The sequence below is a fragment of the Drosophila obscura genome, unplaced genomic scaffold (genome assembly GCF_018151105.1).
Source record: "Drosophila obscura isolate BZ-5 IFL unplaced genomic scaffold, ASM1815110v1 contig_181, whole genome shotgun sequence".
Classification (NCBI taxonomy): domain Eukaryota; kingdom Metazoa; phylum Arthropoda; class Insecta; order Diptera; family Drosophilidae; genus Drosophila; species Drosophila obscura.
In genome coordinates, this window is record NW_024542769.1 from 1,597,774 (window position 1) to 1,620,667 (window position 22,894).

Here is a 22,894-nt window from a genome sequence, read left to right on the forward strand (position 1 = left end):
TATTTATTTTGGTATTTTTATTGTCACCTGTTTAAATGGAGGGGGTTAAGTGGGTTAATTTAGTTTTTTCCTCCGAGAAGGTTTGTTTCAGTAAGTTTCAGGTCAAGCTATTTTTTTTCTCGGTTTCTGAGGTTTCTGAGGTTCCAGTCACACTTGACAAAACAAATCAAGTGAAATATTTATTTTTCCATATATATACTTTTGAAAATGACCGCCAAACTCATTTAGCGCACAAAAAATACTGACATTTTTCGCTCTTAATTCGTGGTGGGTTTTGAAAATATGGACTTGAGATTTTGTTTGTAGTTTCAGGCACCAATTAATGCAAAAACTACTCAGTCTCTGTTCTAAAGATATTAACAAAGTTTTGCAGCTCTCGGGTTCCAATAATAGGTATAAGAACCGGGATAAATGTATATATAAAACACAAACATGTGCATTAATAGGTACAAAACATGTCAATCTAGGATAAAATCATAAATAATGATTCAATGGAGCTTGGAACAAAACATTTAACACCAATTAATTAATTGTACTTTTGTACATATCCATAGAAGAAACTTGGTTGACCAGCAACACAGACGTCACATTTAGTCAAAATTTACGTTTTATACTTTGGCCGCTTTTGTTTGAACCTTATTATGTAAAAAATCCAATGAAAAAGAGTTCTGAAAACTAGCCAATCCTGAACAAAATTCATTGAAGAATTGGATAAAATTATTTGTTCAGGGCTGAGAGGGCCAACTATCAAGTAATATTAAAATTGAGGAATTTCATATTACAAAATATCATGGTATGGCAGCCCGCAGCAACTGTGAATTGCACGAGTCTGGCAATGCCACAAAACGACGTCACATTCGTTTTATGTTGTTTCTGTTTGAACCTTAATATGTAAATAATGCAATAAAAAGGACTCCTGAAAACTTGCCAATCTTGTAGAAAATTTATGTATCTATCGGATAAAATTATTTGTTTAGGGCTGAGAGTCCCAGCTAGCTAGTAATAGTAAACTGAATATTAGGAATATCTTGTCGTGTCCTTCTGAATACTTACGGTATATTATTTAATCAAGTTCCAATTTATTTGTTTATATATTAAGATACGCTTCAAAATGACCGCCAGACTCCATTTATCGCATAAAAATATCGATATTATTCACTCTCAATTCGTGGAGAGTTTTCAAAATATGCTCTCAATTCGTGGAGAGTTTGCTAAATTTTTCTCAATTCGTGGAGAGTGCTCTCTTTTCAGTGGAGAATAGAGTGTTTTTGTGGAGACTTTCCCCTCATTTTCGTGGTGTGGCAGCATGTTGCTGAAATTTTTCCCATACAAATCAAATGTATCTTACGGGAACGCGTATGGAATAAAGATTCATTGTTGCGTCATTCCATACGCGTTCCCGTAAGATACATTTGATTTGTATGGGAAAAAATTCAGCAACATGGGGAAATGAATTAGCAGCATTGTTGTTCAACTTTGGCACGGAATGAGGAACAATCTGCACACCTTGGGAAAATGGATATTATGGACTTGAGAGATTGTTTGTAATTTCAGGCTCCAATTAATGCAGAAACTACTCAGTCTCTGTTCTAAAGATTTTAACAAAGTTTTGCAGCTCACGACTACCAATAATAGGTATCAGAACCCGGATAAATGTATTTATAACACACAAACATGTGCATTAATATGTAAAAAACATGTCAATCTAGGATAAAATCATAAATAATGTTTCAATGGAGCTTGGAACAAAACATTTAACACCAATTAAAAGAAATAAGGTATACAAAGGTCCATACGCATAGAAGAAACTTGGTTGACCAGCAACACTGACGTAACATTTAGTCAACATTTAAGTTTTATGCTTTGGCCGTTTTTGTTTGAACCTTATTATGTAAACAATCTACTGAAAAAGAATTCTAAAAACTAACCAATCCTGAACAAAATTTATGTATCCATCGGATAAAATTATTTGTTTACGGCTGAGAGGGCCAACTATCTAGTAATATTAAACTGAATATCAAAATTGACGAATTCCATATCACAAAATATCACGGTATGGCAGCCCGCAGCAACTACGAATTGCACGAGTCTGGCAGCGCCACAAAACGACGACAAATTCGTTTTATGCTGTTTTTGTTTGAACCTTAATATGTAAATAATGCAATAAAAAGGACTCCTGAAAACTTGCCAATCTTGTAGAAAATTTATGTATCTATCGGATTAAATTATTTGTTTAGGGCTGAGAGTCCCAGCTAGCTAGTAATATTAAACCGAATATCAAAATCGAGGAATATCAACTTTGAATGTTTTGAAAAAAACAATCAATACTATCGTAAGAATATCGGGCTCAAATAATTATTAAAAAACCATTGAAACCTTTTAGGAACTTGTCCATTGTAAAAATTAGATGCCACCTGTCGATTTGTCTACAAATGTGTCTTCGTATTTTATAGCAGCCAATCCAAACATATCAAAAGCGCAACGACTGTAGCTCGATACTATCATGATAGTCGCAAAACCGTCGATAGTAGAGGCTAGCAGTAAAATATCGATACTATCGATAGTGCCCTCGATGGTTTCACACCTCTATCCTGGACGTGATAACTGTTTCGGCCTGCCGCGGAAAAGGAAGCAACAGGAAAATGGTGTCGAATCTTCTTCTGAATTCAGAAAAGTACGTTATCCCACCAAAATATTCATATAGATGTATTTGCAATAAAATATATGTAAAACATCCGTAAATATTTCTCGGCCGCGAAGAACGAAAGAACTGTTAAAACGTGTCGGGATTTAACTCTCAGTGAAAATAGCGGTAAATTCAAAAAACAACATGCGAAATTAACAAGAAACGATCTTAATAAAATAATTTGTGCTATATTGAACAAAATTGATGCATTCTAATGCGAAATATATCGTAATTTCGAGTTGATAATACCCGCTAACTGCAATGTAAATGTTTTGTTGCGTTATCCATTTCTCTCTCGCTCTCACACACCCACACACACAGGCGCACAAGCATGCATGTGTTGGTGGGCGATGATCGCGCTGACAAAAGTGCAACAACAACAACAAAAACAGTGATAAAAATGCACAATAATAAAAGCAAAATAGGAAAAGTTTCACAATGCAATGCCGCCGCTAGGCTATGCATAAAAATGTCTAATCCAATCCGCTGCGTGGTTTCAGTTTTGGCTTTTGTACTTGTCACGTCTTGCGGAATGTTTTTCCTGTTTTTCGGACGCAAGTCGGAATCGTGCATCCATTCTAGCCAGCCCAGCCACAATCTCCCCTTTGGTACATTTCAATTGCAGTTTAAAGATAGCTAGCAGCCCATAGAATTAAGTTGAAACGGTTTATATTTTGGCACATTTGTGGAAATGATGTTTGTATTTTTGGTGATTTGTTGCTTTGTTGCCTTTTGGGCAACACAAACACATCTAAAAATAGGCAGACGGGACTGATAAAACAGATCACTCTCACTATCTCTTTTGCTCTTCTCTCTGTAGCGGTTTCGTGTGTATGTTTTGTATGTGTGTGTGTGTGCAATGCTTGCGGCATATTGTACCCTGTACTGTGGGTATGATTGAACTAGCCCAGCTTCAAACAAATATGAAAGGTTCTAGAAATGAATTAGTCCCACTGTACTGCGAACTGCACTGAATCATCTAAGTTGTTGCTGTCTTACACTGTGTCTTCCATCTATCTGTTTTTCTAGTCTGCCATTTTCTGCATAAATTACAATTTTCTTTTGGACTTTGGCGAGTACATCGTACCTTTTGAGCGAAAAATTTCCAACGGAAATTGTCGCCAGAAATTGAAAAACTCCCATGTAAGCAGACACTCTCACACACAATAACAATCAATGCACACCCATATAACCTCTCTTACATACACACCCAAATAGGGCTTAATAAAGATTAACGCATTTCTTATCAAGCGGTGATAGCAGCCAAAAGGAAGATGGGGAACAGAAAAGCCAGAGAGAGAGCGAGCGGGAGGGCAGCAGCATTATTTTGAGCTACTCTTTTCGCACACACAAACACACACATAGATCAGAAGGAAGAGAGAGAGAACACTACGCGCTTGATATCTTTTACTAGGCCTCTGATTAGCAACAACAACACCAAGCAGGCGTCTAGTTTTTCTCGTATTATTTATTTGTTTTCTGGTTTCATCGCTGCTTTAGCGTCGCGCCGCTCAGCTCCGCGGCGCTGATAAAATAAAGAACAATATTAATTTAAGTTTAAAAATAGAATTTGCTGCAGATGCCCATTGCATGAATGTGCGAGAGAGGGAAAGAGCGAAGAAATAACAACCTTACTTGATCTCTGCTCTGTGATTGCGCTCTTGTCTTGGCTCTCCTGGCACACACATGTTGAATTAGCGTCGAGAGAGGCACTGAGAGCGACAGCTCTCTCTTGTGGCGGCCGCCGTTTGGGGCCTTTGGGGCCGTTCGTTATGCAGTATTAGTAGTAGTATCAGTATTATTCTCGCCGTTGCCCGTTTCAAAAGTTGGTTTTCGGATTGCCAAAGCCGCGTGCGTCGCTCCTACACACACACTCACACTAGCTCACTCAATCGTACACACAGGCATACAGAGCAAACGATATTATGCATATGTATGTTTAATATATATTTCTTGTGGATTGGATTGGGGCAAAAACAAAAACCCCAAAGACTGCGGAGTGCGACCAGACTAGAGCTCCTCCAGCCATCCGTTTTGCCGTCGGTTTTTCTTTTTTCCGTCTCTCGGTATCAACGGGCAGAGAAAAATCAGCCACAAAGTAAAGGCCGAACCGCATTTCATATAATATTAATCGTTATTATTAGTTATTATTGAATTCAAAAACAGACTCTGCAAAATGTGTTAACAAGATTGTTTGCTGCCACCTTCATAAAAGTTTATAATACCAAAAAAAAAAAAAAAATTAAGCCACAAAATCGAAATGAAAACTGGATTTTGTGATAATTGTTTTGTGATCGCATGCCATAGCGTGAAAGGGGCAGAGGAAAAAGAATGGAAGAGAGTAATGGAGAAAAAGTGCAAAGATAACAGATTGCTGTGCGGTTTCTGATAAGCGCTCATCTTTATCTGAGCCATAAAAAAAGTACAACAGCAAAGCTGATACTACAGGTGAAGAGGAGGAATTAAGGCAAATGCCGATATGTTTCGCTGAAATATTTAATAAAATGTGGGGTGTTTTGAGTATTTTTCATTGCAAATTCGAACAAGATTCCATTGTTCTTCCAGCCTCTTCTTTGCTGTAATCTCTCTCAGAGAGCGAGCGTGCTCTCCCATTAACCTACCACAATGCAATTCATTCTTCTTGTTCCACTCTTCACTCTCTCTATTTTGCTGCATTCTCTCCCGCTCTCAACTCTCCATTTACATGCAGACAATCAATTCCCTTTTCATGCAATTTACCGCTACAGCTAGTACATTTTACAGTTTTAGTTTTCCTCTCTCTCTATCTCTTCTCCACTCTACTTTTGATTCTTCCTGTGTGCGTGGCGTGTGTGTGTGTGTGTGTGCATAAAATAGCAACAAAATTATATTATAATTAACCGCAATATATTTTCCATATGAAAAGCAGCAGCAGCAAAAAAGTGAACAATTGTTAAACAACCAAAAAGCAAAACCAATTAAAAAAATAAACAGTGAAAATACAACAAAAGCGAAAAAAAAAACCCAGAAGCAGGAGAGAAGAAAACGCAAATCGTTGAAAAAAACAAAAACAAAAAACAAAAAAAGTTTATCTAACTGTAAAACCTGAGAGGTCGTAACGTGGGAGGCAAGGCATTTCAGCATTCAGCATCCACTGGGAGAGCAGCAGATAAAGACAGCTACACAGAAAACCCGCGAGAGAGACAGAGAGAGAGAGAGAGAAAGAGATCAGAAGAGTGTGTGCTAATGACGGAGCAGACAAGGCCGAACAATGTGAGTAAACCCAATGATACCCTTTCCATTTGGTTCAGTGAAAGAGCCTCCCTCTCTCTACCAAAACGAAGTCTAATCGAAATTTTGGAATGTACTTTCAATGCCATCTTCTATAGTATTTCTGATCACATATAGTACAATATTGGTTCTGATTCACCCTCTCTGCCTTGAAAACTTCGTCGAAAAATTCAAAAAAACTGCATTCAGAATAAACAGAAAGGTTTCTGGTTTCCCATTTTCTCTTGAAGACTTTTCTTATCGCACACAACAGGTTTTCCAGATTTTCCAGACGACACTTTGTTTTCATTTATTTAAAATTTGTAATTTCTGTTTAGAGGACAAATTCTGGTCAATAATTAATATCAGTTTTCTATCCAGCACGATCTCCTTTTAATTGCATTCTGGAAAACAAATTGTTCCCCCGCTTTTCCCAGCAATTTCCTTGTTCTTATTTCTTGGAATATCTGTCCAAACTCCTGCAGAATCCAAACTTTTTTGGTAACAAACTATTTCCGAATTAAATATTGCGATGGAGATTGCGGTCTTCCTACACACGAGAGCTGGCTTGGTTCCTTCCTGGTTCCTTCCACGGGACACACGAGAGGAAAGTTGGCAAAAAAATTGCTGGCAATGAACACCGCAACAAGTTGGCCTTTCCCAAAGACCAGAGAGCATGGCCCCACAGAGGTGGAGGCGAAACCCAGCGAGTGCCTCTCGATGCGGCTTCTTCTCCTTCGCATTGTCTACTCCCCCCAGTGTTTTCTCCCTTCCTTTCATACAGAGACCAACGATTTCTGACCAATTTGAAAAGCGTTTTCTGGTCGAATGAAATTTTAATGCCTTTTAATTTTTATGGCGTGGAAAAAACACGAAAAGAAATATATTTTTGCATTTTCTTGTGTTTACATTATTTCTGGGTCGGCTAATGAAATTGAAATGTTCGATGTGTCGGAAATTATAATCTAAATATAACATTTGTGGGTATTTATAGTGTGGGTGGGTGTGATTGCTTTTGGCCTGGCTTTCTGCTGTGTGTGCAACTGACAGCGTTTGCTCAGAGGAAGACCTTACAGCATACATATCGTACTCGTACTCGTACTTGTATTTTTGGCAACGCAAAATGTTCATATTTGCAATCAAAGTGTGTTCGGGTATCTGTTCTATGTCAAAATTTGCACACAAACACACACAAATGCTTAACTCACCTCTCTCTCGCTGTTGTTTACTCTGAAAATATTAAGTAATATATGTACCGCCCGCTCTTCCGCCCTATATCTGACTCTCGTTTTCGCTCTGTCGCAGGTTTCCGATTGAACAGGTGTTTTTCCCTCAATTAAACTTTATGCTCAAGTTCTGTATCCGACTCGTACGAGTACCAATGCATAATAAAGTTCATTTCCAGCGAAAAGCGCGACAAAATTTTAGTGCTGTTGAGTTTTGAGATTTAAAAAACATTAGGGTGTTATTAGTTATTCAATAGGGGTGTTGTGCGAATTTCCAGCAACGAAATAAACCGATGCGAAGATTTCACCGATCATTCGTACCAAAGAAGTGTCGCTGGGTTCGGTTGAGGCCTGGCCCAAGAACTATTTATTAGGGTTCTTAGTGAATGAGCACTGAGAAAAAGGAAGCCTCTAATGTTGTGAGTTAATTTATGAAAATGACAACGTGAGAGAGTGAAACAATAAGCGTAAGATTGTCATTTAACAATTTCTGTCTTAATTCAACTCTAAACAGACAATATTTAAGTATGCAAGAATCTATTAATTATAACGGTAATAATAATAGCAAGGGTTCAAGCAGAGTTTAGGCTGTGATTATTGTGGACAGTAAAAAAAAACTGTTTCGTGTGCTGTACTGCTCTCTCTCTCTCTCTCGAATCATTTCCGCAAAAGAAAACCCAGAAATAAAAACAAATAATCTAAATTCTTAAATTGTTATTGTTATATTTCGCGTCTGCTCTCAGTCTAAATATAGAAATGCCTGAAAACAAAACGCTTTGAAACAAACATTTTGTTTGTAATTTCTTGACCGTGGAATGTTTTGTACATGTACGGTGTACGTGTGTGTTCCGTGTGTGTCTATCTGTCCGCTAATTAAAAACCGCATAGCATAACTAATGAAAAGTGTTTTTTCCAGGTAAAGGATGAAAAAATAAAATTTTTCGTTGATTAACTGCACTGCAGAGTACTTCCCTTATGAATAGAGAGATAGAGTGAGAGAGGGAGAGATTCGAGAGGTATTGTAGCTCCATTTTGGTAATCCAAAAATTGTGTTATAAAAAACTTGTTCTTCTGTTCCTTTTTTCGGTTTCTGTTTCATATTTTTTTGATGTTTATTTAGCGCTAAAACCGCAGAAAGTTTTGCGGTTCGGCGCAGCGGGGACACAATCTTATCATCTAGGGGGTTCTATAAATAGCACCCAACCCCGGTGTGGATGGGTCTCTGGTGGAGCTTGGAGCAAAAATTGTCGCCCAACCTTTTTTTTTGGTTTTTTTTTTTTTTTGCTGGTATCTGTGCTTTTGTATCTCTAGCCACATCATATAACCGTACAATATATATTTTGAATGGCTGTATCTCTATCTGTTTTTGTATCTCTGTACGAGTATCTGTTGCTTGTATCTGTATTTTTCTGTATTTTTTATGTTATTTTTTTGTTGCAAATTTTAGTTTTCTTTTGTTGTTGCTGGACTTTTGGGTGGACTTTGTGTGTGTTTTCTTTTAGAGCGACCGTGTGATCATTTAGCGTTGTGCTAATTCAATTTGTGTCTTTGTAGCATCTGTGTATCTGTGTCTGTGCGTATTTCGCATTTTCTGTTTTTCTGAATGCAAAAAAATATATCTGCCCCAGGGCTCGCCCGCATATTCTCCGTTCACTTTGGATCCACTTTTTTCTCTGGTTTCTCGACCTTTACCAGATCCTCGCGATGATTGTGGATCAGGGTGTATAGTTTCAGCAACAATTTGTCCGCCTCCTGGATGGTCATTGCATACACATAGACCCGCCCATGGTCATGCAGCTGTGCCACCACGCCCGGCAGTTCGCTGGTCACATAATAAACATACTCCGAATTGACATCATCGCGACACGTCTGGTTGGACAGCACAAACCATTCGGCGAATATCTTTAGTTTGATTTGAAAGCCAAAATGGGCCGCGGACCGCATTCGCAGGTACTGCAGATTGTGCGCTGGCGCCGCCTGAAAGCGGTTTAAATTCAGTAGGGGGGCCAAGAGTTTATTCTGGACATCTATCAAATCGTTCTTGTCGTCGCGGCAGCCATTGATAATGGTCAGAGTGCCATTCGGCCAGAGCCACGATATCCGACTGTGCTCCGAGTGCTGACGGGTGTTCTCGCACTTTTGCAGGATATTGATGTGAGTCTTGTACTCGATTCTTTGCAGTTTTCTGCTCGCCGCCTTGAGATCGATTGTCTGGTGCAAGTGCAGCGTACAAAACGTTTTCGAATACTTCAATTCAATACGCAGGACGAGGGTTTCCAACCTCTTGAGTTTGCTTTTGGCCAGTATTTTGATTTTGAGTAGAGGTTGTGCGCGGACTGTCGGCATTTTTGTGTCCAGCTTGCGGCATAGGTTTTGACTCGAACCCTTGCCAAATCTCTCAATCCATTTGCTGCGCAATCTTTTGGCCTGCGGATCGCGATACTCGGATGCGGTTTCCTCGCAACGATCCTCGAAATCGTCCAGCATTGAGCGGTAGCTCCGTTGCCAGTCGTTTTCCTGCAAGTTCGATGGTTGGGCTATGACACGCATGCGCTGCTTTTGCTGCTCCTTTTCGATTTCATCCTCGAAGTCGATATCTGCCCGGTACCTGTCTTCCCAGAGCAGGGCCTTGTACTGAGAGGTTAGGATTTGGCTAGTCTGTTGGATCCACTGCTGGCACTCGGTCTGATCTTGTGGCTTGGGCTGCACATTGCCAATGTGTACAGGTTGGTGCTGCCGCTCCACCACGGGCAAGACCGTCTTTTTCGAGGAACCTGGAACTGGCTGCTCTTGCTGCAGCTGCTGTAGGTCTTCCGGCATAGCCACTTCTATGCGTAGTCCTGTCATCAATTGATTGGAAGTTCCTGGAATGTCATACAGTTGGGCAAAAGAAGTACCTGAGATGTCATCCGGCTGGGCAAGGAATGTCGATGTAGATGTCGCAGGTAAGTCTTCCTGCTGGGCCATGACTTGTTCTAGTTCAGGCGGCACATCCATTTGGGACTCCAAGCTCTGGTCTTCCATGACTGTGTCTTCTGGCTCCTGGTTAGCGGCCGCCATGAGCTCGAAAGTGTCAATGCGAGGACGAGCCGTTGGAAAGTTGTATAGATGTAAGAGCTTGCCCACATTGGAGATCTCATCGATCTCCACTGCTTCGCTACCTGGCTGTTCGGTTCTCCTGGACCTGATCCACTTGCGTTGTTGTGGCAAACGCAAGCCACGGGGTACGAAAGGGATGCTCCAATATTCCACAGGACCCTGGCTGTCCATGTTACTGGGAATCTGACTCGCTACCACGGCTAGCTGTTCCTCTCGCTTTTGCTCCTCTTGGAGGAGAACGTCGACGGCCAGAGCATCTTCCTCTGGCGACGGCACAAGCCTGGCCCCCATCGGTGGCGGCGGTGAGGGCGGTGGTGTGGGTGGATTGTCATAGCGCCATGTGGGGAAAGGTGATGTGGGACGAGGCATGCGACAGTTGAAGGGCCAAGTTTCTGGATCCAACAGACCCGCCTCAATGTCCCTTGCCATCTGAACGAGTTCCTCAGACGTTGGGATATGTCTGGGCAGATATCTTGGCGGCTCTATTGGCACTGCTGGCATCTCTGCTGGGTCTGGGTCTGGGTCTGCTTCTGCTGGTACCTCCAAGTTTTCCGCAACTGCTGCTGCTGGGATCTCTTCGTATGCCCCGACAACTGCTGCTGGTACTTGTGGGGCCTCTGGGATGGGGCTTATACTTTGCAAAGCTCGATATTCATCCATCATCGATGGCACATGGTAGGGCTCTGGCTCCAACTTGGGTACGACGAATCTCTGTTTCGGTACATACCTGCGAAAGGCGCCGGGCAACCTGTGCGGAGATTGAAAGCCCCTTTTCTTGAGTTCCCGGCCCCACGCAAATGTATCAAAGATCTCAGCCACCCTGACGACACCGGACTTCTTGTTGGCCACAAACTTGGCCATAAAATCGAACTCTGGCGTGGAGATGGTGGGTGGCATGGGACCATGACGTCTATTCCAGATGGGAGTGCTGATTATGGGATAGGAGCCAGACTCTGGCTCGACTCTGGGCCGTTTCTCTCTGGCATGAAAAGAGCTGTAAAACGGAAAAGGAACGCTCTTTAAGATCTGTTGTATGTATTCATGGCCTTTCAAGGCATGTTTCTAATTGTTTTCCATTAAAATTTCTACCCGATCTAGCATGCCCTTGAACGAAATGTCAGACATTTGCCCTACATATTATTCTCACACCAAATAGTTTTTGCAAGTAAATTGGCAATCGATGGGTGATTTTTTACTGGTTTTGAAAGCGCAGCATGCGCTTACCTGCAGGGCTTTTCCTCTTCCTCTGCATTATTTTCTTTGTTATTCTGCAGATTATTGTTTTGTTGTGCAACGTAGTCAAAATAGAAATTGTCCTGAGCTTTAACGAGGCGTTTCAACTCCTTTGTGCCGCTAGAACAATGCATTTTGGATGGATGGATTGACATGTTTTTTTTGTTTGCTTAATTGCAAATTGACTTGAATGAAATTTTCGTTTGACGCAATGACAGTTAAAAGGTGTCGATGAAAGTGCTGGGTTACTCAACAGTGTTGTACAACTTCACGCATTTTGTATTTTAGCATGCTAATAAGTGTTGGTAATCGTAATGGTTGGTTGCGTTTTTTCTTCGAACTTTTCTTACTGTTCGATGAAACTTTTCTTCGGGGAGGGACCACAGATTCCACTGTCCAGGCAGTGTTGAACAGAAGCTGTACCAGGAGAGGAATGTCCTCCTGGTTGTTACTGCATCCTCGGTTAGTGTTCGTTCCTGGCTTGTTCTAAAGCCGTAGTGTGGCCTAAGCGAGTGGAAGATCTGACAGTCGGCAAGGATCATGGTCCACCATCTGGCCTCTCACCGCCTCTTTCCTGAGTAAACCCCTGACAGGATAGTTTAAGATTCAAAGCTCATGTGTCGCAGTTCCCCAGATGTCTGGCAACTTGCATCACCTGTTCGATTTTCTGTCGAGCTCTTCGCTATTCATTCATTTTTAAACCAAAACCCCAGTGCACGGGTATTTATAAAAATAATATAAATTCCGGCGAGAGCTGAGCAAAAAAGTGAGACGCGATTAAAAAAAAGAGAACTGTCAACTGTCAACTGTCAACAAGAGATTTCACGCCTATAATTAAATTAGAAGTTCAATTCTAAACGAATCTAATAAAACGATGTTTCGTGTTTTTTTTTGTGGTCTACACGCTATGAGGCGAGCGGAGCTATAGGAGCGAACCAAGCAAGAGTCTTATAAATAATGTCTGCTACACTATTTTTTTTTTTTTTTTTGCAGTTTTATAGGTTTTCTGAGATTTAAAGTAAAGATCAAAGTGACCAACAGTACGGACCAGAAGAAAAAATGTTCTGAAAGACAAGAAATAAATTGAATTTTATGTTTTTAGTGTGATTTATTTGATAAATATAGAAAATGATGATAATATACATAAACGTTTGAATCATTCAAATACTAAAAATTTCGGTTTCACTGGCCCGATTTTCTGGCTCCACTGCCGACATCGTAGCTCGATGGTGTCTATGGGAGTCAGGTGGAAAGTAAATAAATAGGCAAGGGAGTCCTGCTGATCAACGGATAAAATATGGACTCTCAGTACCAATCATATGCTCATGCCCTTACCTGCAGGGCATTTACACTTCGTTGTCACCTTTAAATATTTTCATTTTGCTTAACAATCCATAAATGAACAAACAGACATGAAAAATAGGCGACAAAAAAGACGCAAAAAAACATACATACATACATATGTATGCACACATGTACCTGTATGTATATATGTATTTTTCACTGTCAACATTTTCATGACTGACAAGCCTGAAAAGTTTTTCGCGCGTTGCAGTAAAAATAATAAACAAAAAAATATATATAATAAAGTGTGAGAAAATAATATAAGAAAAAAATGAGAGAAGAAATTGAATTGAGAAATGTAAAATGTGATGCGTGTAAAAATTTCCATAGCCATAGCCATAGCGGTATCAATGTTTACAGATTATCGCAAAAAAAAGAAAGAAAAATAACTGAATATAAAACGTACCTACATACATATGTATGTATGTATATAAAATATTCCACACAAGAATTAAAAGTGTAGGAAATACACAGCGAAACGAGGGAAGAAAGAGAAAGGGAGGTTGGGGAGTTGCTGTTTGATCAATCATTTAACAGGAGATTGGTAGATTTTTAATAACTTAAGAAACAAAATTTGTACACTTTACTACGGGTACTGGGCGGGGTACAGTGGCAAGATCTGTGGCGGAAGAAAAAGATTCCACTATTAATAATTTGGCACTCGAGAGAGCCTCGTTCGCTGTTGAGATTTGCCACTGCATAAATTAGACAGAACATGTCAGACAGACGGCGGGAGTCTGGTGACATTTTGTACCCAATGGCCATGGCCATGGCAATGGAAATGTGGCAGTGTGGCACCCGCACAATGACTTAACAGAGGCTGCCCCCTTGACAAGAGGCTTCAAACCCATTGTAGCCGTAATTAGATTTGCATATATGCATACGCATCTGAAGGATGCCTCTTAGACAGTTTTGGAGAAGGATGGAGGCTGTACAGCTTCATTCTTAATGCTGTTGAAGCTTCCAGCAAATTGTTTTTAGCAGGATGATTAGTGATTCTGTTTGATATGTGGATATATGGATGATCAGGTAAAGGAACAAAGACCAATTAAGGGACGAGAAGAGCAACCAGAGTATCCTCGTTTAGCATCCTTTAAACAGCAGAGGCAACAAATTGGGAAGCGCGAGCATCGCGTTGCCCTGGCGACATGCTCCTCCAATTGTACTCCCAATACACCACACGCATGGCATCTATCCATCCATATACTTTACCCTAAATGTTTTTCAGAGAGGAAGAGACTGCTGAAATGTATAGCATTTACCATCAATTGGAGTCCTCACTGTACTACAGAGCCGTTATAGTCTTTGTTTTGGCCCCTCCAATTAGTGGCATTAAATGCTGCATGAATAGCACTTGACGCTAAACGTATTTCGGACTGAAAATAGACACTAATCAATGAATAAATGTATCAATAACATGCATTCATACATGCCAGGGGAATATGTTTTCAATAAAATGGGATATAGAACATATACACCCAGAGACAAATTGACTGAAATGTTAATATTTACACTTAGGTTTAAAAATGTATACCAATACATTGGACCCCAGAGATAATATTTTGAAAAGTTTGACATTATGTTTCATATTCACAAAAAATATATTCGATAAAAAATTAAATATTTTTATATTCAAATTAAAAATAATTATATACTCATATTTAAATTCAAAATTTTTATTAGTAAATTTAATTTAAATATATACTCATAGTTAAATAAAATATTTTCATATTTCAATTAAATATACTTCCTGCAAATTTAATATATTATATTTATTTCAAATTTTTGTATAGGGTCGTATTAAAAATAATATTCAATGCATTTATTTTTAAATCAAAGTGAATTCTACTTAATTTCATATTTTTTTTTATTAAAAGCCGAATATTTAATTTAAGTTTGGGTGTTTCTCTGAGTGTACGGTATAAATCGAGCCAAAAAAAGTAATTTTCTACATCAATTAACAAGCATATTGTTTTTGGGGTTACATATTGATTTAAGCACAATCAATCAATTAAGTAGTGAATCATGTTTTCATGATTTTATTCAATCAATTCATTAACTTTTATTGTGGAAAAGTGTGCCCCTCAGACTTCAATGTTTCTAAATATTTTGGGAACACTAAAACGCTTTTAAGCCTTCAAACAACTGCATGAAGAAGGGATTCTTCGGGCTCCTCTTGCTCATTCCATTGCGAAGGTACACAAAGTTTTCGCTCCTACAATTGTTGTCAGTTGGCCAAGTTTTTGGGATTCGGATTTGTAAATTGCATTCCAACTGCAAATGCTAGGAAGTTAACAATGAAATGGGGAAAACTCATGTAAAGTTGAAGTGAAAATTAACTCAAGAATACTTGATTTTTATTCTAGGAATTTGCTGAGAACATAAAAAACGCAGAAATTTAAGAATTTCGTTATCCAAGCACAGAATAAACCATTAATTTATGACAAAATTCTTTGGTTCTGCTTAAAATTCATTTAATGGATGCCATTCTCTTCGTATAACCAGTAAAAGCTCTACCCAAACAAAAAATTGCACTACATTTTTGGGGAAATTTTCGTTGCATATTCCCTGGCACAACATGCCACACATTTTGACCGCACTCAGGACGCTTTTAGCCGCAATTAAACTGAAAAAAATAGTGTCCAAACAGACTAAAAAGGTTTCCACTTGAAAAAATCAGAATTTAAAGCACGGTGGGGTGGTCTTTTGTTTTTATCATCGTGGCTGTTGATGGGCTAATTTAATTTGGCCAGTGCCAAAGAGAGGGAGCCTTTCTCTTGCTGCTCGTTTGTTGCCTTTTGTTCTCTGGCTTTGTCCCAGAGAAGTCCTGGGGGAAACAGCAAACCACACCGACGGAAATGGACATTGACATGTGGCATGTGTGGCAAGCGGCAAGTGACAGATGAACAGCACAGACAAAAGACAAAACCCATCAAAATTTGTTGACTTATTGTTCGCCTACTTATTGCCTATAAATTGCCCATCTACTCTGGGGCCCCCAAAAATACTTGAAACTCCTATCATTTCTTTCCCGGATGAATTTAGGCTAGATTTAAAACCATTTTCCACTTGATTTAGTTGGCCAACTCTTCCCGTGGCCAACGCCAGACAGATGGCCAAAGTTTATTCAACAAGTTGAACGGAACGTTGGGAAAACCCCCAGAAACCCAAGGAAAATCCAGGTCTTTGCAGTTCATTGACTAAGAATTAAGCAATCTCTGCTGCTGTAACTGCGCATCTCTGTCTCATTTTGTTTGGTTTTCCAGTTTTCGAGCACTTTTTTCCGGATAAAAAAGTTATATTAGAAATGGTGGCTGAAACAATTTGTAACTTGTTATTCCAGGGAATCAGAGTTGTGCCTTGTTCAAGGAATAGCTTACAAAGCTAAGCTAAGCTGGGATCTAAGGATCCATAATAAGCATAAGCATGAAAATATCTGAAGATGTTCTTTTGATGCCAGGACAGAGCCACTCAACTAAATAAAGCTGCAAGCTTAGTACACAATTTAAGCATAATTTTTATTTAAAAGTCTTGTTAATCCGGCCAATATTTAACCCAAATATAAAACACGTTAAAACAAATATGTATAACACATAAGTATATTATACTTGTACGAAATGTATTTTTATATTTTTCATTTGTATAAAGATTTTTATAAAATCTCTATAGGTTCTAATTAGAAAAGAACATCGAACCACTCTGGGGAAAGTCTGACTAATCCCAGTATGTCCGGCATGAGATCTCAATCCTTGGCCTACTGGATATTCCAATTCATTACAACATTTTCTCCACTCAATCCAATTATGTACTCAGCTAAAAATGGTATCGGCTCAAACGAATGGCTACTATTATCCTTAAATTAAATTACTGTCGACACATAACTGTCATACATTTTCTGTTTATGGTGAAATTTAAAGTTTAAAGTTAAATTTCAATTATTATTTTTATTATTATTTCCTCTGCGCGTTACAAAGTCTTATTTCAGCTCTCAATCTGCTCCTAAATAAACGTTGTCCATATTCAAGAAAAACATTTTAGTGTCGGCTCAACGTTTCCAGGAAATCGTAGTATAAATAATAAACATAAACCAAAAGACTCAACCGAAACTGAATTTGCATAATGGTACACGTAATCTGCTAACCACAACAAGGTTGCTAATCTATTCGCCGATTTGGAGGCAACATTGTGCTGTGCGCCCGCGAGGTGTTGCCCCCGTCCCGCCCAGCACCATCCTGTGCCCCGAAGAAGCCAAAACATTTAAAGAGGCCTTTCAACGCTTTTGTCGTGCGGGAAGTTTGTTTATGTTGAGGCCCCAAAGGCACACTGCCATACTGCCACACCGGGCACTAAATTATGTTGTTTTAACTCGGCATTAATGGCCCTTTCCGACTTGATTTTCTTGGGCGTTGATATGACCGGAAGCAATGTGTTGCCCCTCCTCCGCTTGGATACCCACACTCCGCCACTCCACGGAGAATCTGGATGGAGGAACTATGTCGATTGCTGGATTCCTGCCACTTCCTGGCCCTCTGGCTTGGGTTACGTTCCTCACGGAGTTGCATATGCATAAATTACGTTCCAATGTTCCTATATTCAACAGATCAAGAACAGATTTTTTTTGCGGTTGTTTAAGAGCCGAAGAGGCAGCTGCTAGAAAAGTTTCATTGCCAAGAAAAATATTTTGGCAGGTATGTGAAAGTTTTCACACCGCAGCTGGAAAATGAGAATGTTGATATATCGTAGTTTTCTATGTTTTCTGCGCGAATTGAAAACTAATTAAAGGTTTTAGCAAACAAATTTTATTTTTGGGTTGGAAAATAAATTTGGAATTAGCATGGAATCTTCAGACGTTCTTTAAGAAATCTTTGGAATAAGTTTGATGTATTTTTAAGGATCTATTTTGAGCTTATTTTATTGTTTATTTGTACTTATTTATGTTAAGGCTTATCCGTGTTCCTGCAACATGCATTTTACTTACTTATAAAGCAGCCCCAGCGTCTGTTTTTCTGCAGGAAACCCGCGACCCCTTTTAACGAATGGCCTGTGGGCTTTTCATAGGCGAAAACCACATGTTTTTCAGGAAAAAAACTCGAGAAAATGTAAAGAACTTTTCGCCATCAGAGAAAGACCAACTGCAAAGGCAGTTACCTGTCCATCGGCCCCTTCTCTTGAGGAGAAGGAGACCCTGTCCATCGGCCCCTTCTCTTGAGGAGAAGGAGACCTATCGATGGTACTCTTTCTCTGTGGTGGTTTCCCCCTCGAATATCCGCCTTCTCTGTCGGGGGCGGAGGCAGTCCAATATGTGGGCTTGCCTTTGTCGCTTGCCAATTTGAGTGTTTTTGTTTAATAAACAAATAAGTAAAAGGTAAAGTAGATTGAAGAAAACGACGACGCCACCAAGTCGCAGGAAAGTCCACAAAGGGTTTTTCCTGTCCTGTTGTTTTTCCTTTAACTTTTTTTGGGCGGGGCTTTGCATTCTATTAGCATTAATCGCAACCGGGGTAGGGGTTGATAGAGGAGCAGGAGGCAGAGGAGTATGTGTCAATATAGATATATGCCACAGAAATTTTATGACCTCTCTGGAGCTTTTAACAACTGTTTGTCCTGCAATTTCCCCAAAAGACACAGGATATAGATGGGGGAAAGAACGAAAGGAAATTTATTATTATTTTTATGAGCTCTGCAATTCCAGCCCCTTAAAAAGGCGGCGAGATGGGAGGTGGGCGAGGTGGGAACTGTAGGAAGATCCTCTCTGTAAAAGTTTTTTAATAACTTGGCTGGCTTTTAGTCATTTCTTGGCCAAGAGTTCTCTCTCTATCTTTCTCTTCGGAAGTTTAAGAAAAATAAGTTCAACATTTGCATAGCATACTTATCCGCGTAGGCTCCGTTCCGCACCACCGCCATTGCAATGGCAAAGCAATTAACTCGTGCCCCACTGCATCTATCTGGCACTGCTACTGTCACTGCCTCTGCAGATGACATATGTAGGCGTGGCATGACACCCACTACTGCTGGCAGTGAGAATCAGAAAATATCCATGAGCTCAAACTCAATTTGTGATGGAACCAAAAAAAAAACGGACAGGTGCACCTGCCCAATTGCATCTGAATGTCAAATGGCTATGTCGAGTCAGTATCTGTATCCTGAAGCATGCTGCCTGCATCCGGGACATCAGCCAGCGGTGGCCAACGAATCGCAGATTTGCTGTCCGGAGCAACAGTTGAAAGCAGAAACTTATTTTATTTTTTATTTTTGTAATAAATGCAGCGCCAGCTAAAAGGGTATGCTGCAGAGAGTGTAGGGTGTGCCCGAACACTCTATTCTTTACTACTGGTTTTTTTTACCATGTGAATCATTTTTGTTCTTTGATGAATGCATCTCACAAGTTGGATACATATATCACAGGATTTTCTAAATAAAAATCTTCATCTGAAAACCCAATTTCTATACATTCTCCCATTCAAATAATTCCTTATAAATTTTTTTTTTGGGCTTTTAGCTCCCCGTTTTACATTTCATTTTGGCATTTTTTTGTCAAAATTTCTGCACTTACAAAGTCCTTTTTAGTCCTTTTTTAACCACAATTTTCCACATGATTCAATGGTCAAGGATTCAGGTACAGCTACTGCCTCACATTCCATTCCTGCTTTCTGTCTGAATTCGATTTTCAGGCACAGTTAGAAGAGATTTACTCGAGTAATTCCCAACATTTTTTTTTTGCAGTTTCCTGCATTTTTCCCCACACACATTTACATGTTTGATTTAATGGGACGAGTTGTTTGTTCTTGGCATTCTCTGATTTTCTTGAATTAGCTCCTCCCTTCCTACGCGCACACTGCTCCTCCGTCCCATAATCGTTTTTAAGACGGATAGGGCACGATGGGGGGCGCTGCTGCGTTGGCAATTCGTATCTGTGATAAATGAGCCATAATTATCATTATGGTCGTGTGTATTTTGATAGTTGATTGCAAGTAGTCACCTACTTGGCTTCATTGCGTTGCATTCAGGATCCCAAATGATTCCCAGATCTTTAGTAAAAAGAAAGTGCATTTCGTAGTCTCCTTGGTTTTTGTTGGAATTTTGTTGACTTTTGTGCGTTTCTGTGGCAACACGAGTACGCGCTCTCTCTGCAGCACAGACGCGACGCGACTTATTTCCAGTGCTTACGGGACCAGAAATGTTGGACACGATATTAAACGAGAAGGAGCGTGTGAGTCGCTTCTGTGGACGCGACTCTACTTTTATACCCGTACTCAGTCAGTATATAAATTTGTGTTTTTTTACTACATCTGTTAACTACATATACTTCTATAATGTCAATTCCACATCTGAAATGTAGATTATACATACACAATGTAGAGTACACATCTTCTCCGCGCAGGTCGCGCATTGCACAGGGCAGAGTGTGAGCGATCGAGAAAGAAAATAAGTAGTGTCAGCAGCGCTGAGAGGATGTGGGGGAAGCAACTAAAAATTAATTTCTTTATTCTGGCTATAATAATGATCCGATCTGATTCAGATTCGGAAATCTGGTATATATGGCCATTCTCTACGATACTGCGTTTTTAGTCTTATCGTATCTTTAAAATTGTGGCTGCGACAGATATTGGTTCTTTGTATTTCGTTGAAATAAACTTGTGATATCACATGAGTCTGGAAACAAAATTTGGTTGCTCTAGCTCTTATAGTCTTTGAGAACTAGGCGACAAACAATACGGACAGACCGACAGACGGACAGACAGACATATACTCGGCTATTGATGCGGATCAAGAAAAGCTATACTTCTGTGCGTTACACACTTTTACCACAAATCTAATATACCCCTTAACTCTTTTGAGTACGGGTATAAAAATACTTCCCACCCTCGTGGAAAATCACAAATGAAGAGAATATTTATATATGTATAAAATATGTAGTCGCACCGAAAGGAGGCAGGACAACAGCAGGCTGTTCAAATATTTGCCATTTGGATTTTAAACAGATGGATTTTTTCTTTATGATTTGGTCCCTTACTTGAAAAAAATTCTGGAAGGATTTGGTATTTTTCCATCTAAATGGATGAATGGATCTATAAAATAAATCTACACACAGAGAAATTTGACCTGAAATTGTAATGTTTAATCTTTGATTTAAAAACGTAATAAATTGTTTTCATTTAGATTTTGACAATAATATGAAAATATTTATTTAAATATATTCCATAATTAAAATAAATAAATATTTTCATATTCCGATTAAATATATGGATTTTAATATATTATATATATTTTAAAGTGTTTTTTATTTATATTAAATATGGGGACGTCTTAATTTTAAAATTTTTTGTATTTAAAAACTGCAAATTTTTCAAATATAGCATTTCTCTGAGTGTGTCTACATTTTTTATATCTGTATCGATAACCTCTGTATTTGTATGTTTATCACGATTGAACGATTTTTGCAGCTCGTTAATTGGCAATTTTTGTTATTGGTTGGCAGCATTTACATATACATATCTGGAAAAGTGTCCTTAAACGGATTTACGAACCATCGAATTTTTTCCGCTATTTATAAATTTATTAAATAAACATTTACATTTTTTTCAGCTATGACTACAGCCTGGACTTAAACAATTATAGAATACGTGGAATTTTATGCCAGGAGTCAGGCTTCAGGACACCGAAAATATACCGTAAAAATCAGCGAAAAAGAACCTCACATTATTCGACTCAAATTCCTTTGGTAATCCACTCCGAGTGGTTGGTGTGGTTGCTGCAGCAACGACAACCGCTCAACCTTCAATAATCCACACACCACAATCCACAACAAAAATCACGTGAGTACCGCAATAAAAACAACCAGAAAATGTATTGAATCTTTAAATTTATATAAAATGTCGAATGGGGAATGGGAGGAGGTTACAAGTGTGAATTTTTAATACAATATTTTCGTATAAACGAAAATTCTGTTCTGGGGCTGGAAATAAAGTGAAAATCAGGGGAGACAATCCTCCAGATTGGGATCAATTTGTTGAACTCATTTTCATAATTAAAGTCACAATAAAATATGCAAATAATTATGATGATTCGGGGTTTCGGTGGCGTGACTGATATCAACGGAAGGGGATTAATTTTTTGATTTATTTTGTTCATGCATACATATGTGTATGATTTTTTCTGGATTATCAAAATATTAATGGAATTAATCCTAATGAACTCTTTAAAAATAAAATATCAGAAAGATTCTTTAAAATGTTGTTTGAATGAATACTACATAAATTGCATTATAACTAAAACATTACTTGATGCAATAACATTAGACGAAATCCTGACGCCACTACGATTGATTAATCTATCAACATTAATCTTTGAGGATATTGTTGACTTTCTTAGGACGTTCATATATTTTTTTCGATGAGTTATTGATGTAGTTATTAAATATTCTCTACCGATTTGCCATTTGCCAGCCCCCAATCTCCATCATTAGCTTCCATTCACGATTGACTGCCGATTTACTCAAAATGTGCTAATTGTTTATTTAAATGTAAATCGAACGAATGAACGACATGTGCAAAATTTGTGCAAGCTTCCCACTTTCTTATACAACAATTTATCCCTTACATACATATGTATACTATATATCGTACGAGTATATATGTATGTTTATAAATTCCAACGTTAAAACTCTGATTCAGCGGTTGGCTATCTTCATTCTCGCTCTCGAAAAATCTGCTGCTTCTGCTGCTGCTTTCGATTTGATATTTGGCTATTTGTTTGGTTACAGGCTACAAATGCGGTTTTATTTCTTTGAGCTTTGGATTCGACGTAGTTCCGGGAAATGTTAAAAGTGTGAGTTCCAAGAAATTCAACAAAAGCCAAGTTTATATATTGTATTGAAGTCAATGCCAGAATGGAGGAAGGCCTTCTGTGATACATATATTTAAACAGAAAATATCAGGAATTTGAATGGGGAAATTGGAACTGAAAATCCTTTGAGACTTTGCCGCCTACATATGTATGTAGGAGTATAGCCAAGGTTCATCCAGACACAATATGTAGTCATCATTTTATAAGCTTT

General features: G+C 38.9%; 2 protein-coding genes across 3 annotated transcripts in view; one reads left to right on the top strand and one right to left on the bottom strand.

Moving 5' to 3' along the window:
- Positions 1-2,685: 2,685 nt before the first annotated feature.
- LOC111067917 (receptor-type guanylate cyclase Gyc76C) overlaps positions 2,686-22,894 on the top strand; it is a 43,279-nt gene continuing 23,070 nt past the window's right edge. Inside the window, exons 1-3 of one of the 2 annotated variants that reach the window (XM_022357263.2) lie at positions 2,686-2,812; positions 5,595-5,938; positions 21,424-21,653. The gene's annotated coding sequence lies outside the window, so the exon portion shown is untranslated. Of the gene's footprint in view, positions 2,813-4,473; positions 4,620-5,594; positions 5,939-21,423; positions 21,654-22,894 lie in introns of those variants that run through there. The other variant, XM_041592638.1, reaches the window with a different exon arrangement.
- On the bottom strand, positions 8,594-11,732 carry LOC111067918. Its single transcript, XM_022357265.2, has 2 exons — positions 11,485-11,732; positions 8,594-11,254 (listed from the first exon to the last, which is right to left on the bottom strand). Exons 1-2 carry the CDS (start codon positions 11,646-11,648, stop codon positions 8,812-8,814), a joined length of 2,607 nt encoding a protein of 868 aa, XP_022212957.2. The 5' UTR covers positions 11,649-11,732; the 3' UTR covers positions 8,594-8,811.